At 42.5% G+C, this 17,728-nt stretch overlaps 5 protein-coding genes across 6 annotated transcripts; 3 read left to right on the forward strand and 2 right to left on the reverse strand.

The window, feature by feature from the left end:
- The first annotated feature begins 21 nt into the window (after positions 1-21).
- LOC6533858 (esterase 6) lies at positions 22-1,812 on the forward strand. Its single transcript, XM_002094522.3, has 2 exons — positions 22-1,475; positions 1,526-1,812. Exons 1-2 carry the CDS (start codon positions 80-82, stop codon positions 1,771-1,773), a joined length of 1,644 nt encoding a protein of 547 aa, XP_002094558.1. The 5' UTR covers positions 22-79; the 3' UTR covers positions 1,774-1,812.
- A 110-nt stretch (positions 1,813-1,922) lies between these two features.
- Positions 1,923-3,745, forward strand: LOC6533859 (esterase P). The gene is made up of 2 exons (XM_002094523.4): positions 1,923-3,365; positions 3,422-3,745. The coding sequence occupies exons 1-2, from the start codon at positions 1,982-1,984 to the stop codon at positions 3,667-3,669; spliced, it is 1,632 nt and encodes a 543-aa protein (XP_002094559.1). The 5' UTR covers positions 1,923-1,981; the 3' UTR covers positions 3,670-3,745.
- On the reverse strand, positions 3,713-4,938 carry LOC6533860 (THO complex subunit 6). The gene is made up of 2 exons (XM_002094524.3): positions 4,745-4,938; positions 3,713-4,684 (listed from the first exon to the last, which is right to left on the reverse strand). The coding sequence occupies exons 1-2, from the start codon at positions 4,855-4,857 to the stop codon at positions 3,745-3,747; spliced, it is 1,053 nt and encodes a 350-aa protein (XP_002094560.1). The 5' UTR covers positions 4,858-4,938; the 3' UTR covers positions 3,713-3,744.
- Positions 4,939-11,190: 6,252 nt separating this feature from the next.
- Positions 11,191-12,472, forward strand: LOC6533861 (collagenase). The gene has a single exon (XM_002094525.3). The coding sequence runs from the start codon at positions 11,346-11,348 to the stop codon at positions 12,222-12,224; it is 879 nt and encodes a 292-aa protein (XP_002094561.1). The 5' UTR covers positions 11,191-11,345; the 3' UTR covers positions 12,225-12,472.
- A 1,377-nt stretch (positions 12,473-13,849) lies between these two features.
- Positions 13,850-17,657, reverse strand: LOC6533862 (adenylate kinase isoenzyme 1). Of its 2 annotated transcripts, XM_002094526.4 has the most exons (5): positions 17,219-17,657; positions 15,255-15,338; positions 14,846-14,968; positions 14,167-14,544; positions 13,850-14,093 (listed from the first exon to the last, which is right to left on the reverse strand). In XM_002094526.4, the coding sequence occupies exons 1-5, from the start codon at positions 17,219-17,221 to the stop codon at positions 13,995-13,997; spliced, it is 687 nt and encodes a 228-aa protein (XP_002094562.2). In that variant the 5' UTR covers positions 17,222-17,657; the 3' UTR covers positions 13,850-13,994. The 2 variants fall into 2 exon arrangements, with proteins under 2 accessions (XP_002094562.2, XP_015050291.1); XM_015194805.3 differs by lacking the exon at positions 15,255-15,338 and having other exon boundaries at positions 17,219-17,649.
- Positions 17,658-17,728: the final 71 nt, after the last annotated feature.

Here is a 17,728-nt window from a genome sequence, read left to right on the forward strand (position 1 = left end):
CGATTGACGGAATAAAAGGGGCCGCGGTTCCCACATCTCAAGATAGTTGCGGTCGGAATTCGCCGGAGTGCGGAGCAACATGAACTACGTGGGACTTATCATTGTGCTGAGCTGCCTTTGGCTCACTGCGATCGCGAGTGATCCGGATGACCCCCTGTTGGTGCAGCTGCCGCAGGGCAAACTACGTGGTCGCGATAATGGAAACTACTACAGCTACGAATCGATTCCGTACGCCGAACCGCCCCTTGGCGATCTGCGACTGGAGGCTCCGGAGCCCTACAAACAGACGTGGTCGGATATCTTCGATGCCACCAAAGCGCCGGCGCACTGTCTGCAGTGGGATCAGTTCACGAGTGGGGATGACAAACTGGTAGGAGCGGAGGATTGCCTGACCGTCAGCATCTACAAGCCGAAGAATAGCAGCAGGAGCAGCTATCCGGTGGTGGCTCACATTCACGGAGGAGCCTTTATGTTCGGTGCAGCAGCGCTGAATGGACACGAGAACGTGATGCGTGAGGGCAAATTCATACTGGTGAAGATAAGCTATCGCCTGGGGCCATTGGGTTTCGCCAGCACCGGCGATACGGATCTGCCCGGAAACTACGGACTGAAAGATCAACGGCTGGCTCTCAAATGGATTAGGCAGAATATAGCCAGCTTTGGAGGAGAGCCGGAGAACATTGTGTTGATTGGTCACTCCGCTGGAGGAGCTTCGGTCCATCTGCAGATGCTTCGCGAGGATTTCGGCAAACTGGCCAAGGCGGCGATCTCGTTTAGCGGCAATGCTCTGGATCCATGGGTTGTCCAGGAGGGCGGACGAGGACGAGCCTTTGAACTGGGTCGCATTGTGGGATGTGGATTGGCTGAAGACTCCGCCAGCCTCAAGAAATGCCTAAAGACCAAGCCAGCCAGTGATTTAGTCAGCGCCGTCCGTAACTTCCTGATATTTTCCTATGTGCCCTTTGCTCCATTTGGTCCTGTGGTGGAGCCATCGGATGCTCCAGAAGCGTTTCTCACCCAGGAACCCAGTGATGTTATCAAGAGCGGAAAGTTCGGACAAGTTCCCTGGGCTGTTACCTATGTCACAGAGGATGGTGGCTACAATGCCGCCTTACTTTTGGCGGAATGGAACAGATATGGCAAATCTGGCACAGTCATCGAGGATCTGAACGATCGCTGGTTTGACTGGGCACCATATCTACTGTTCTACCGCGACTCGAAGAAGACCATCAAGGACATGGACGATTACTCACGGCGACTTAGGCAGCAATATCTGGGCAATCGGAGATTTGGCATCGAAAGCTATTGGGATTTGCAGCAGCTGTTCACGGACATTCTCTTCAAGAACAGCACGCAGGATTCATTGGATCTGCATCGCAAATATGGCAAAAGTCCTGCCTACGCTTTTGTCTATGACAATCCAGCCGACACAGGAATCGCACAAGCCCTGACCAACCGGAAGGACATAAATTTTGGTAAGGATATCGTACTTCTAATTGAACTTAACTAAACATAACTTTTATAGGAACTGTGCATGGCGACGACTACTTTTTGATATTTGAAAACGCCGTAAGAAATTTGGAATTGCGTCCGGATGAGCAGTTGATTTCGAGAAATTTCATCAATATGCTGGCAGATTTTGCTTTGAGTGATCATGGCGTTCTAAAATACGGCGAATGCGTTTTCAAAGATAATGTAGGCAGTGAGAAATTCGAGTTACTATCCATTCATAAGGATGGATGCGAGAATAAGCAGTATGTAGAATTTCCGTAGGTTACTCGAATAAAATGAAATATTATTCGTTCTGTGTAATTTTTGATTATTTGCTAATTCCTAACTGGCTGGCAATGACATACATATATACAAAACGCGTTTGTATCATTATATTGTTGGTTTTGGCAGTCTCGTTGTTAGCAGCTATAAAGAACGATCAACGTTTATTTGGCATCAGTTTGTTCAGTACTTTGTGAAGTTCCAGATCATGTATATTCCCAAACGGTTGTTGTGCTTGACTTTGCTGTGGATAGCAGCCTCAGGAGCTGAAGATCCATTGGTTGTTGAGATCCCCAATGGAAAACTTCGTGGCAAAGATAATGGCCAGTACTACAGCTACGAATCCATTCCCTACGCCGAGCCTCCAACTGGTGCCCTCCGTTTTGAGGCACCTCAGCCGTATAGTCATCGTTGGACTGGCGTTTTCGATGCCACTCAGTCTCCAGTAGCCTGCTTACAGTGGAACCAGTTTAGAAACGAAAACAACAAGCTGATGGGTAATGAGGATTGCTTAACGGTGAGCATCTACAAGCCAAAGACACCCAGTCGCAGCAACTTTCCTGTCGTGGTGCTCCTGCATGGAGGTGCTTTCATGTTCGGTAGTGGAAACATATATGGACACGACTACATTATGCGCGAGGGACAATTGCTTTTGGTTAAAATAAGCTATCGTGTGGGACCATTGGGCTTTGCGAGCACCGGTGATAGGGACTTGCCGGGTAACTATGGTCTCAAGGATCAGCGACTGGCTCTACAATGGATCAAGAAGAACATTGCCCACTTTGGCGGCATGCCGGATAACATTGTGCTCATTGGTCACTCGGCAGGCGGTGCTTCGGCTCATTTACAGCTACTGCATGAGGATCTCAGACAGTTGGCCAAAGGAGCCATTTCGGTGAGCGGCAATGCCCTGGATCCTTGGGTCATTCAGCAGGGTGGACGACGACGTGCATTTGAGCTGGGTCGGATAGTCGGTTGTGGGCATACAAATGTCTCTGCAGAACTCAAGGACTGCTTGAAGTCTAAGCCGGCTAGTGAAATAGTCTCTGCTGTTCGAAGCTTCCTTGTGTTTTCCTACGTGCCCTTCAGTGCTTTTGGACCTGTTGTGGAGCCGGCAGATGCCCCAGACGCCTTTCTCATCCAGGATCCAAGGGAAGTGATTAGGAGCGGAAAGTTTGCCCAAGTCCCTTGGACAGTGACATACACCACTGAAGATGGAGGATACAACGCTGCTCAACTGTTGGAAAGAAACAAAACTACCGGTGAGAGTTGGATTGACCTACTCAATGATCGATGGTTCGAATGGGCTCCGTACTTGCTTTTCTATCGGAACTCCAAGAAAACCATTAAGGATATGGATGATCTTTCATTAGAGCTCAGGCAGCGGTATTTGGGAGATCGGCGTTTTAGTGTGGAAAGTTATTGGGATGTGCAGCGAATGTTTACTGATGTTCTTTTCAAGAATAGCGTGCCAAACGTAATAGATCTACACCGAAAGCATGGCAACAGTCCGGTTTATTCTTTTGTTTACGATAATCCTACCGATTCCGGAGTGGGTCAATTGCTTTCTAATCGCACTGACGTCAATTTTGGTGCGTATATACTTGCGTTTTAAATATTTAAGGTTCTAGCTTTCTTATATTTTAAGGTACGGTTCATGGAGATGACTTTTTCTTGATTTTTAATACAGCTGCATACCGAACCGGCATTCGTCCGGACGAAGAAGTTATTTCTAAAAAGTTTATAAAGATGCTGGCGGATTTCGCACTTGACGATGAGGGAACATTGAAGTTTGGAGAGTGTATGTTCCAAAATAATGTGAACAGCGCAGAATACCAAGTGCTGCGCATTTCGCGAAACGATTGTAGGAACGAGCAATATGCTGAGTTTCCCTAAAGAATGTATGCCTTAATGCTTGCAAGAAATGTGAACAGTGTAATAATGTTATTAAAGAACCAATTTATTAAACCTTCATGCCGCCTCAATTGTCATAGGTTCCTCAATCAGTTCGTCGTCTTCCTCCGGTTCATTTTCCTCACCCTGCACATTGCCATATAGATCGATCTTGCTGTCGAGAAAGCGGAAATCCTTGAGGATGTGCAACTTGTTGCTGAAACCCGCAATGGACATTAATTTGATGGGCGATGTTTGCCAAACAGCAGAGTAGCAGGCAGTGTGCTCCACGGGAATATTGGCTTGCAGTACTCCATTTAGAGTGTAGGACTGCACATGATTGTGCTCACCACCGATTAGGACACAGTCGTCCACAAAGTCACACAGATGCACGCGTCCGGGGAAGTCAAAGACACGTGTGCACTCCAGAGAACGCAGGTGGAAAATGGATGCTTTGGGGCCACCACCGCAGAGCAGCCAGTCCTCGTTGACAGCCACTGCTCCTATCCATTTGCCCCAATCCGGCCGCAACAGATTTGGGTTCTTGTAAGGCTCCAGCATAGCAGTGTGCTCCTGCTGCTTGGTGCTCCACACGCGCACAGTGCCATCCTCGGCGCCAGAGAAGATCTGTCCGTTGCTATTGCCCACCACACTGTGCACGTAGTCGGTGTGACCGCGGTACTCGCGCTGAATGCGTCCATCCTCCAAACTCACTTGCAGGATCACTCCGTCGCCGCAGCCAGCGTAGAGGATACTGTTTTCCGAGTCCAGCCACATGGAGTTAACGTCCGGCACCTCGACGGCATCCACTTGCATTGGTATCTTTACCTCCCAGGCGCGTTTGGTGGCCAGGGACTCCTCCTCCTCGTTCCATTTCAATCCGTAGATAAGACCCACTGCACCCACTATCAGGAAATCGCGATGGAAGACCAGGTAATTGATATCCACATTGCTGCCCTGCGGGAAGATCTTCAGTTTGCCAGGTGGCTCCTCAGAACCCTTGTCCAGTTCTTTTATTCTTTTAAAATATAAATATGTAAAATAAGAAAGGAAATTGCGCCAAATCAAGGATTCTCACCTGAGAACGAAAATGTCGCCAAATAGATTGCCCGCAAATAGGTACTGATGGGAGTCGGATATGGCCTGTGCTAGGACATTATTGTAAGCACGTTTCAGATCCTTTTGTTTCATATTTTTAGCTAATTTTATTATTTTAACGAAATTTTATCGCTTTGTTTACGCCGGCTATCTAGAGTGACCGTTCCTGAGCAATATACCAAAGTTACTATACTATATTTGAAAAATATACCTAAATGACGTAAGCATATACGTAGCATTCGTATTACGTTCAGTTTACGTTAAACCGTTAGCCAACGTAACGCTAATTTTGAATGGGAGAAAGAACCTGTTTTCAATCATTCGGAATGCGTTCGATTTTGAGGAAATACAACCAATTGTAATTGCAATTACCCGAACAAAATCGTTCGCCGGTGATTGCAGTTTGATTTCCGTATGAAAAATATCATTCCCGTATGTCTGCCTCAAGTAATCGTATGTCACAAGTAAGAGAGAGCGCTTACCGAAAATGCTTATTTACGATTAATCTCATTAATTGCAAGCTGGACAGCCTTATGCGGCCTAAAATCGGAATTTCTGCTTTAATCACACATAAAGTTCGATGGCATTACGCTAATTAAATATTTGTTTTTTTTTGCATTGTCACAGTGAGAGCAGATCTTTAAGAAAGTCTGAGACCTTTCAGACAGTCGAAATACTAGTTGACTAATCGCCTAAAAATATGAATTTGTAAACCCACCGTGACGTTTAATATTGACTTAATAAATTGGATTGGCGTGAATCATCAGATGATGGAAAAGTCTTCAATATGACGTCAATTTTGAAGAGATCTTTAAAGTTGGAGAGCGTGCTCATACCCATGCACTGTGGTTCCTCTTGTATGGAGACGCGGCCATAAATACTTCCAGTGCAGTTAGAAACCTCAAATTTAACCTCAGGGATCCAATAGTGCTTCAGTAAGCATGGTGTAAAAATTGTTAGGATTGGAGCCCCCTTCCCCACCAAAATGCAAAAAAACCCCTTTTCAAGCACCTATAAGTAGGCAATAATTTTTTTTAGCAAATAAAACCAGGTTAATTCGTGTATATTTTTGACAAATGGGCAGGCAGACAAATATATATACTTTATGGAGTCTTATTCTTCTCTCTATTCTCTTCTTCTTTATTTTTGTTGTTTGGAAAAAACTAATGAAAAATATAAAAATGCATATTAGAAATTAATTTAATACTTTATTATTAATTTTACAATGTTTCCTCTAGCAAACTATAAACAGATTCAAGCAAAGTTGACTTATCCTTTTTCTCAAGGTCCCTCTGTCCGGTTATAAACGGATCGGAGCGTAGAAGGAGTGCATTCAAAATGTCGGTGTTTGTAATAATCCGTGACATTTTCCGGCTGTGATAAAGTCTACATTTTTTAATTTCTTTGTTGTTTGATTCCGCAGCTTCCTCGGAAAGCTCTCCAATTGATATAATTGCATGTTCTATAATTGCAGATCCATGAATTAATACCTTGTGAACTGTAGCCGGCAAATAGTACCATGAATATTTTTTTGTCAGTTGCTTGGCAGTTTCTAAAGCGTATTCATTAAATTTCTTGGCATTAATTTTGTAGCCCGATGCAATAGCTTGAAGTATAGTGGCACAACGATGGATCAAGTTTTCATCTATTCCTGTAATATCAGACGTTTATAGCATGGAAAAAAATCAAAGGATATTTTGCTGTTCACGAAGTTTCTGATAAGCAAATATTGGTTTTTAGACATAGCGGTCTCCATTAATAGCGAAATTACCTCATCGGGATCTGCTGGCAATATATTTTTCATTTCACATTCAGTGCGTAACGAAGAAATAGCAGATTCGTCTAATTCGGCCAGATGAGCTATACGCCGTCGCTTTGTTCTCGCCGAGGATTCCTCAAAATCAAGTTTTTGACGTCCACGATGTGGACTTTGTACCCTTTGCTGATATTTTTTAGAGATGTTTTTCACTGGAATTGATTCGTTTTGATTCAGCCAATCAGACTTATATTTGAGTACTGACGATTTCTTTCGATCATAGCGTGTCCAATAATCAGCAATTTGTTTACAAAGGTTTGGAATACATTGCATATGTTCGGTCAATTCAACTATGTAGCCTTTAGTCTTAATTTCATCTCGTACAGCAGTGATAATTTCTTGTATTTTTTCTGTATAGATACCCTTTTTTGTGCACCATAAATTAAAAATGTGATGGCGTTCAAACACACACTGATACAAATCGCCGTCTTAAGCCAAGTCAAATTTACACAGAAAAAATGACAAAATAATTAATTAAATGAGCATTGAAAATTTTACACATACACGAAAGACAAAATCACACAGACAGCACAATAAAAAGGCAAAACAGAGACTTCGTTGGCAAATTTGACTTTGAAAAAATAAGAGATTGGGTTAGTATATTAACGATAACAAGCACATCCGCAACTTTCCGCAAAATTCTCGAAGAGTTTTATTACCTCAAGAAACTCTTTAATACAATGACATAAACATTTATTTCGGGGTATCGGCGGGACACAACTAAAACTTTACGTAAACATGAAAAAGACGTTCACAAAATACACAAAAAAGGTTAAATCAAATATAATTACAAAAAAAGTGTTAAATCAATGAAATTAACTTAACATAATGAATTTATAAAAGTAAATACCTTCAAATTTAAACTGCATTTTAAATTATATCAATCAGATAAGTATTACTGACGCTTTACCTTTTTGAAGTTCGCTCTGTTATTAAGAAGAATGCAATTCGTCCAACTACGCTTCGCAAATGAGCTTGTGCTTGCGACTTCAATTCTATTTTTAGAAAGTCCCGTTAGCTTTCTAGAAAAAACCGGTTTTGTCTTGTATTGTCTGGACATTTTAGAGATGATTTGTTTACTTTTTGCGCAAATCTATTCTGGTTCATATTTTTTGAATTTTGGCCTCTGGGGGAACCACTGTGCCATGTTTGCCTATAAACAAATGCTGATTGCCCACTTATGATTGGAAAACAATAATAGGCAGCTTCAAATTAAATGGCTATCAACATCAGGTTTCCGTTGTTTACCAATCAAACATAACATAATTTACCTGAGCTTTATTTACCATATAAATTCTACGTTGCTATGGGTTCAGCAAAAATTCCATCTCGATGAATACGAAATACAATAAATACAATGCTCTGTCTTCTAGATTAAGATTGACCTAGTCGATGTTACACCTAATGTTAAACTATTAAAATGAAATTTAACATTTAATTAAATAGACTTTCCTATTAAATATTAAGATTAATACAGAAGTCACGTATTAACTTAATACGAATTCTAATGTGTGTTGTTGATACACATTTTTCAGCCTGTTGTTCTCGGCCGTTCTAATCGTTCTAATTTATATGCAAATACCTATGGCTTATTAATGTCGAGACAGTCGATTTAAAATTAATTATTTTGGCGCCACAAAGCTGTTCAAGTTGTCGCAGCATAATTCACATACTAGACACAGCCCCCCTTAAAAAAAACATCAAAAATTCCCCGATTCCCATTAAAGCCCAGAATTTAAGAACTTCACGTTGGGCGTTTGAAATGCGGTTTTCCGGCTTAATCAATTCCTTATCTGTGGGCAAAACATATCAAGTTTGTTAGGCGACTGGAGCTGCGCTTCATTTGGCAGCATATTAATGGCATGCAAATTTAATTTGACAACTTGACGTATTATGCCAACTCGAAACGAGACCCAAAGACCATTTGTTTTTTGACGACTTTCTTAGGTTTTTATTGGACCATTCGGATTGGCATTTCGCACGTGTTTTTTCTGGGAATTCCACTGTGGTCGGATATAGATAGATACACCAATGTATAGATATTTTACAGTCTGGATTACTGGCGCCAAAAAGTTTCTTTCAATTTGAGTAACGGCTATCGAGCGATCAAGCGATCAAATGATCAAACGATCATCTTTCTTTCTTTTTTCACCCGACTAATGATAAATGCCTTTGATGAATTTTAGCAAATTTTGTTTGCTACACAGCTCCGCGTCATGGGAGCTTGTTTTTGTGGCCCAGTATTTTGGGCATTTTTGGGAAATCCCCAAGAGCCATAAATTTCTTCTAAGCGGCTCTTTCTTCTTTCTTGCCATCTTGCCATCTCATTTTTGTTTGCCATGTCGCGGGGTGTTCTCTTCACCACGCTTCTCCAAATTAAATTCGGTCCAACCGGATCTAGTTTGGCCAAAACTCTCTGGACCTGGTCCCAAAAGATCCGTAGGTAGCCCTCCGGAGGAAATGGAATCGACGGGGGAGTGGAACTTTTACTGCCGGGCGAAAAGTGGTATGGCGACTACTGGTTCTACGCCGTTGCATATTAAAAGCTCATTCGGCCTGGGGTTTATACATTAATTATTTTTTGAAAACGAAACAAATGGTGTTAGCTGACGTCAACGGCCGATTTGATGTGCCCATTTCAATACGGCAGCCAGGAATATTGGTCAATGCACTCTACATGCGCCCACTTAGACACCAGATCGATCCAAAAACTCGGCTTTCTACCTATGATATCTCCCCGAATCTCCGAATGGGAATTCCGTCAAGGTCAGCTACTTTCTCGGGCAAGGTAAGCAACATTTGTGGCGCCAGCGATGAAAGCCGCTGAACTTTTTGATAAAAACATCACCTCTTTCTTTATACACAAAACACATTTGCTTTTCGGTCTTCCCGGGCCCTAATTTGCATCAGTTTACAACTCGGATTCCCGGTCGCGTAATTTAATTTTTAATTCTGCAATAAATCCCGCCGCTTCTTGGGTTAATTTATGCAAAGCATTTGAAGAAAAATGAAATATGCATTCGGTCGTCGGGTGGCACTAAAAACTCAAATTGGCCCCAAAAAGCCAGAAAGTAAAGTTTTATTCGAACCTGTTCTATAAACTTTGACGATGTGCTGAAAACTAATTGGTGGATTAGCCTGTCCATCAATAAAAGACACCTCCCAGAACGGGAAGCTATACTTATATACATTATATGTCCTACACGTGTTAGTCTTTTCCTTTTTTTAAGGGATGATCCGAATCAGAATCAAGGAATATAACGCCGCAAGTAGCAAGTGTTTCGCACCTTCAAGTCCAATTAATTTTATTAGTGTTTGCATATTTATAAACTTGAACTTGCCAATGAGTAATGCAAACATTACTTAGTGAGTGTCTAAAAATCCCCGACTTTAGAATGCTCTACAGAGTTATAAATTTGTTCTATTACTTTATATTAACAATCCATTGACGTACTACATTCCGTTAAAAAAAACAGCGCCATTTGCAGGTTGTTTTTACAATTCGGCTGCTAATCAAGTAAATAAAATTAAGGCGATCGCTAATCTCCGGTGTTTTCATTAACAGCCACAAAAACCACTGGCGCCAAGCAAATTAACTCCCAATTTCAAATATTTGTTTCCATTGGAATTTACGAAGATTTTGCGCAGATCGAAAAGAAAACAGGAAAATGCTAAGAAAACCTTAGAACAATAAAATTGATTGAGTCAGCATTGTTGTGATTTTGATCTGGAGCGTAATCTACATATTAATTTTGTTTATTATAAAGAATCAACAAACTTGATTCATCGCCGTTCTCCCGAAATTTGGCCAAAAAGCATCGCTTGGAATTAGCAACAATTTTTGGACTTTGAGGCGTAAATGAATAACTTATTTGAGACGAACTCTTATGGCGCCACTGAATCAGAAAATAAATATTTCGGAGTCCCCCGTTGTTTACGGATCACGAAAATGCCAATGGAGATGGAGATTGGAGTTGGAGATGCGCAAAAGCAACTTTCATAAACCCAAAAAAATTCCATCTTTCCAGTTGAATGAAGCATTTTCAGCTGAGTTGCTGAATTGCCAAAGCCAAGAGGAAAACGCAAAACGAGTCTTTTTAGTGAGAATTCCATTATAGTTTATACATAATTAAATTCGTATCTGTCACCCCAGAACTCAGCCCACCGAAAGGTGGTACCTGTTCTATTCTCTGCCAACTTGGCTTTTATCTCGATTTTCTCTCGTCTGAAAAAATATGAAATTCGAAGAAGCCTCTCCGAGGTGCTGAAATAAAGGTATAAATTATACCTGACTTAATCTGATTTTTCGGGATAGACGCAATCAGAATAACCCAATTCCACTTCCGTTTCCCATCTAAAATTTGAACTTTGCTCCAGCTAGGAGCGCCAAATGAAAATCTGAGATACGGAGACTCCATCCCAGCCAGCGGTTTAAACGAGATTTTACGACCAGCTCGCTGTCATAACAACAGGCTACTGGAGAAGCATCCACCGACCGATCTGATCCGTCCAGTTCGGAGCGGAGCGGCGGAGATAGCCGGCGAAATATGTATATTTTCGGTGAGCGCGAGCGACGAGGTATAAAATATCACGGCTCCATCAGAATGGATTTAGATTGAAGCGAACATTCAAAGCGCGCAGAACCCAGAGAAAAAACGCAGAGATAAATAAAAATATATAAATATAAAAAACCCGAAAAGACGAAATTTCAAGACAAATTCAGTGAGAACACAAGTGCAGTAAAGTTACGAGAACAGAAAACAAAATGATGCACAACAGCATTGCCCATCTGCTGGGATTGGTAGTGATCATGTTGCTAATGTGGAAACCCACACCCACGGAGAGCTACGCCGTGGGACAGTCGAAGTACGGCAGGATCGAGAAGTTCCCCTACCAGGTGATGCTCATCGGCAAGCAGCTGTGGCGCAAACGCATCCTGTGTGGCGGCACTCTGCTGGACAGGCGCTGGATCCTAACAGCTGGCCACTGCACCATGGGCGTGACCCACTACGATGTGTACCTGGGCACCAAGAGTGTGGAGGATGTGGATCAGTCGGGCGGACTGGTGCTGCGTTCCAACAAGTTCATCGTGCACGAGCGATTCAATCCGGAGACGGCGGCCAATGACATTGCCTTGGTCAAGCTGCCGCAGGATGTGGAGTTCACGTCACGGATTCAGCCCGCCTCGCTGCCCAGCAGATATCGACATGACCAGTTCGCGGGCATGAGCGTGGTGGCCAGTGGATGGGGCGCCATGGTGGAGATGACCAACTCGGACCTGATGCAGTACACCGAGCTGAAGGTGATCTCGAATGCGGAATGCGCCCAGGAGTACGATGTGGTCACGGCGGGTGTGATCTGTGCCAAGGGTCTGAAGGATGAGACGGTGTGCACTGGTGACTCTGGCGGTCCGCTCGTATTGAAGGACACTCAGTTGGTGGTGGGCATAACCAGTTTCGGACCCGCCGACGGATGCGAGACCAACATTCCCGGAGGATTCACCCGCGTGACGCACTACCTGGACTGGATCGAGAGCAAGATCGGTGGCCATAGCCCGGCACATCAGCAGTACCAGCGACCCCAACAGCAACATCACTATGCCCATTCCCATACCCATCAGTACAGTGATAACAATCTCATATAGGATGACTCCCTGGGGTTCATCCCACCACTGACTGAATCTTTATAGCTTTATGTTTTTTAAAGAAATTCTCCAATCTTGTGATATCGTAGCTCCCATGGAAATCTGTACATTGTTTATAGCTTTAACTATTTAAACATCCATATTTATTTTAGCCGTAAGAGTGATAGCGGATAGCGCAGATGCAAATCAAGCCGCAAACAAAAAGAGAAAAAAGAGAGCAACAAATGTTGCAAAATATAAAGAAATTGTATATGAAAAAAATAAACACAAAAAACAAAAATCAAACACAAATGAAACCTGATTCGGCTTTTCTATCTGTTTAGTCATGCTGATTTTTTGTGGAATTGGAATTCCCGCATTTCGGAGGGATCTGAGATGAGATCTCGACCGATAAAAGTGATAATTTCTGAGCGCTTAACTGTTTCGTTTTCTATCTTGGGGTTTTCTGAGCCCCTTCCTCCAAAAAGAGATCTTTACATAATTTACGATCCGCACAATTATCTACCAAGCATCTACCGATAGCCAAAAACCACTTACTTTACATAATATTTCGCTGTTGACTTTACACTCGACTCGATCTTCAAGGACTTGAACCCACTCCAGGTGGATGATGACGTCTGGTATTTAGTTCCGTGACGAATGGACGATTCTATTACTACCAGTTTCGAGACTGGAGAGGAGCTGTCCGATATTAACAAGATTTTCATTTGTTCGAATTGTGTCAGTTCTATTTTGCGTTCAAACCGAAGTTCGTGACGCACTCTTTCGGTGGAAGAAGATTTCTTTCGATGGCGGATTTATCACAAATCGATATCATCTTATGGCCCAAAATACTTCTGATTTAACTGGGCTCAGCAACGAATCCCCAACGGATTTCAATGGCTCTTGAGGCAGTTGATCAATTAATCCGAAGACTCGCTCTGATTTAAATTCGCTAGCAAAGCCATATAATTTATTATGACTCGAGCAGTTTATCGGGTGCAACTTGTTAATGTTTAGCCAAGATATATTCACAGCATTTGGAAAGTGCCACAATAAAATTCTTCTTCGTCGTTTAACCATAAATAAGTAAGTGGACGAGTCTTATAAGCATACGAGTATATAAACTCCTTATAGAGCAGTAATTAATCAGCATTCGTTCACCACGAAAATCCCCATGTAAATGAGATATTTAGTAAGGTATTTTAGATACGAGGCTAAATTTGTTCTACTGGACTCCCACAACATTTAAATGCTGATAGCAAACTGGTTCAGTGAACAAAATGCTTTGGTAGTTTTCGATAATAAATCACGTGGCACTCACAGCATTCAAGGCAAATGTTTTCGAATGTTTTTCTTTCGAGCACACGCGCCCTTGGATCATTCAATTAGTTTATGAATAATTAGCAAAATTAAAGCCCTAAATCGTGCCTAGTTGGGATTAGCATTTTATAGAATAGCTGGGAAAATGCTAGCTATCAAATTACAGTCATTACTCAATTAATTATCAACATTTCATGATCTCTCGGGCAAAACGATCGCAGGGTACAAAAGTTATAGCTAAACATTCCATTTGTATGTGTAAATTTATTTAAAGCACTAGATCAATTATTGCTTGCAATGGATTGAAGAATAATGCCATTAAATATGGGTAACATAATATAGATTTAGACTAATTTATTTGGTGTTTCGCTTTCATTTGTGCTCAGCTCTGAGATTGTGTGATTCGCGCTAAAAAGTGCACTAAAAATGTTGACTTTGGTACCGGTTTCCAAGTGGATGAGCATTCCACTAGCACTGGGCGGCGTTCTGCTGCTTCTTCTTCAGCACACAGTCAATGGCCTGGACGACTTCCAGAAATATATCGTCCACGTCACGCTCGGCATTGATCTGTGATTAAAATGGAACAGTTGCTAATTATATGGGGGACTTTTTCACATTGATAGTATGATATGGCACTAACCGTCAGGGTCTTGGGCTCGTAGCATTCCAGGATAGCATTGGTGTTCTGCCTGAAGGTCAGGAGGCGAGCCCTAATGGTCTTCTCGTTGTCATCGTCCCGTTTCACAGACGAAGCAGCGGCACGTGCCATGATGCGCTGCACCATCGTGTCCTCGGAGCACTCGAAGTACAGCGCCAGATCGGCGGGAGCAACGCGCAGCTCGAACTCAATGCCCTGGTTCTTCTCACGCGGATAACCATCGATGAGGAATCCCTTCGAGCTGCCCTTGGCCCGCGAGATGGCGTCGTTCAGCAGGGACAGCACCTCGTCATTGGACACCAGGCCACCGCTGGCCATGACCGCCTGCAGCTGACGACCCTTGTCCGATCCAGAAGCCACCTGCAACAAGAAGAAACATTAGAAATGTGTGAAATAAAAGTAAATCAGAACTATATAAATATATTAATATGGTAATTATCCCAAGCAATTGAAGTTCAAAGCTTCTTTGAATGCGAAGATCAATACACGAACGTGTAATTATCTGAATAGTTTAATTACGCATCGCAATGTTTGGGGCAATAACAAATGGGGCAGTGAATGTGCCGATCCAAATATAATCATTTTCCAGAATCGCAATACACCCTTGCCATCTGCAAGCAGCAGATAGCAGCGACTATTCCAGTATTTCCGCCCAAATTACCTCATTGCGCAGCAAATCGCCGCTGCTCAGATGTGTGAATCCGTATTTTTCCACGATTTTGGCGCACTGAGTGCCCTTGCCGCACCCGGGTCCGCCCAAGATCCAGATGATGGGGATTTCAGCCTGTAAGGACAAGATGTGGGTTAGCAGGCACACAACACGGATGCACAGAAACATCTAAAATTAGCTGGTTTAGTGGTAACACGTACGCAAGCTTAGTTGGATTAAGATGCCTGGATGGGGTTTCAAAAGAGGGTTTTTAGGGGTTTCATATTCTCAGATCTAAACAAACGTTTGTTTTTGGTGAAGCGGCGGCCACAGACAGATAACATGCCATACTACTAATCCTAGAGGTAGGATATAGTGCCCATTGATTCGGATCCGATCCAGATGGGATCCAGATACTTACAGCGGCTCGTGCCCTACGGAGCTCCTCGGCTTTGAGCTTCTCCTCGGCCTCCTTCTTCATAACCTTTTGGTGACACATAAACAACTACACAATCGAGACAGTTGGTGAGGATGGTTAGATATCTCCGACTTATAGTGTTATTGAACTACATCCGAGTTGCACTTGGCTTTGGTTAATACTCGCATGTATTCATGTATGTAGTTATTAGTAGTTTTGGGCACTTTGCCAGCACAGAATAGTGTTCTTACTACAGAAATGGCAACTTATATGTAGGTTATAAATATTACATTGGCCCCTTGACATTGATCTTGAACGGCAACCACTGCGTCACACATATCATTTTAATTTCGAATCATTTTTGGGTAATTTGGGGCAATTGGCACCTCTACTCCATTCACACAAATGTTATTGATAATGGCTCGATCTCATCAACAAAAATCTAGATTAGTATAAACAAAGGCATCGCTCCCGTTGGCGGCCCGTGACCATATAGATATAGCGTGTGTGCAGATCAGCTTTTGATATAGTATTTTGTTTTTTTGAAGGCCCCGCCGATTTTCGCCTGTTCCGCATTGTCGCACCCGTCGAAAAATAGGGTAAAAAAAAAAAAAATGAAAATAGAATCTAGAAAATGAATGAATTCGAATTCGGACAGCATGATAATGCCCAGGTTGTTTGCTGGCACCTATAGATTTTTTTTTTGATTTTCCTCAGAGCATAAACTCGGTGCTTTTCATTTGCTCAGACGTTGTTTTTCACCGACTTTTCCTATGGCACATTTCCACGCATTTATATTGTTGCGTGTGAGAATTTATGATTTTCAAGCTCATTTACGTAATTTCTCTTTAAACGTATATAGATGGTGTGGTTCAGTGACTTTTCAATGTCATTTCCAAGGATTCCCTGTGGTTAATAATTCAGAACTAACCTTTACATGGTGATTTAACAAGTGTTGAGGTTCCCAAGTACCCAAATGTAATTATAGAAAATATTTTATTAAAGTGAAACCAAAAATCTATACAGCTAACTCACGTGGATTTTTGTGAAACTCAGCTTATGATTTTGATATATCTTTTATCTTATTCATTTTTATTTTGTTTAATGACTTTGAGTGCAGCACTAACCTTAAGTATACCATTCTAGCAAGAACTTCACACATGCTTTGCGCTCAAACGGAACTAAAAAACTATCCAGCTAACTTGGAGGAATTTTTATGGAACCCGCCTCTTGATCTTTCATATGGGGTTTTTTGTATATTTTTTGCTTTGTTTTGACAATTTAATAATGCGACGCGACCAAGACTGAAAACCGGCATGACTGTCTAGTTCGAGTAGCGCCAATAAACACATTTAAACTGCTTTTTGGCGACGAGGCTGGGGACTTGATAATGAATCAAGCCCCGCCAGAAATTCCTGTGTGCCGAACCACTGGTCATAAATATATTCAAATCGGGATTTTGACGTCAAAATTCGTTCGAGCTTGGAATGTGAAATTTCGGTTTTTATTTTTGTTTGTCTCTTTCGGATGCTAATTTGTCTTTTTTTTTGTGTGTTCTGGCAGGGAATTTCACAGATTCGTAATCGTTGGCATTAGGAGAGGCTCTATTTATACCGGAGCAGTAAACATGGAACAGCTGACCGACCGGAGGCTTCTCATGCTCATCCCCCATTTCTCGGCCCCCAAAAGCTGAGTAAGTGAGCTTGTGGGACCCCCAAAGTTTCTTGATTGCATCGCTGGGCTGCGAGGTCAAGTGCAATGCAAGTGGCTCAAGGTCGATGGAACCCCGCTCTGAATCCCCAATTCCCAATTTCAAGCCATGGCTTCACTTTCGCAGTTGGAGTGCAAGGCCGATTTAAATGAAAGTGAAACATTTGGGGTGTGTGGGTTACAAACAAATAAAAATAAATTGGGCATTAAGCACAAACGAAAACACAAATCACTGCGCCCGCACTGAACACACTCACCATGATGATGATGTATACTAGATATACACGTCGCTGCTGCGGGCCTTTGGCTGAAGAAATCGCGAGAAATTCGGTGGTTTGGTAGCCGGATGCCTTACTAGCCTTCCTAGCCTTCTTAGCCTTTTTAGCCTTGGTAGCCTCTCCTTAGCGCCACTTGGTCGGTCGATTCTCGCCCAGATTCTTCGACTGCTCCGCTCGACGATTTGCCACCCACCCTTTGTGCTGCGTGAGTTGAGAGTGACTGAGTGAGTGATTCCGATTCGTTTCGTTTCGATTCGATCCGATTCGGCTAACGGTTTCACTGCGCATAGACACGCGAGCTTTGCTCCAAAGCTTTTCGACTACCAGTGCTTTTGTTTTGGCCGTTCCGCCTGTAACCCGAACTTTTCGATTCAAATTTTGAGTACAATATCGTAGGTGGTGGACTCCGGACCATCAATACATATTGTCATGATCAAACTCAAATTCGATCCATCGTAATACATAAAGTTCTGATTAATGTCATCTGCA

The sequence above is a fragment of the Drosophila yakuba genome, chromosome 3L (assembly GCF_016746365.2).
Source record: "Drosophila yakuba strain Tai18E2 chromosome 3L, Prin_Dyak_Tai18E2_2.1, whole genome shotgun sequence".
In the NCBI taxonomy this organism is placed as follows: domain Eukaryota; kingdom Metazoa; phylum Arthropoda; class Insecta; order Diptera; family Drosophilidae; genus Drosophila; species Drosophila yakuba.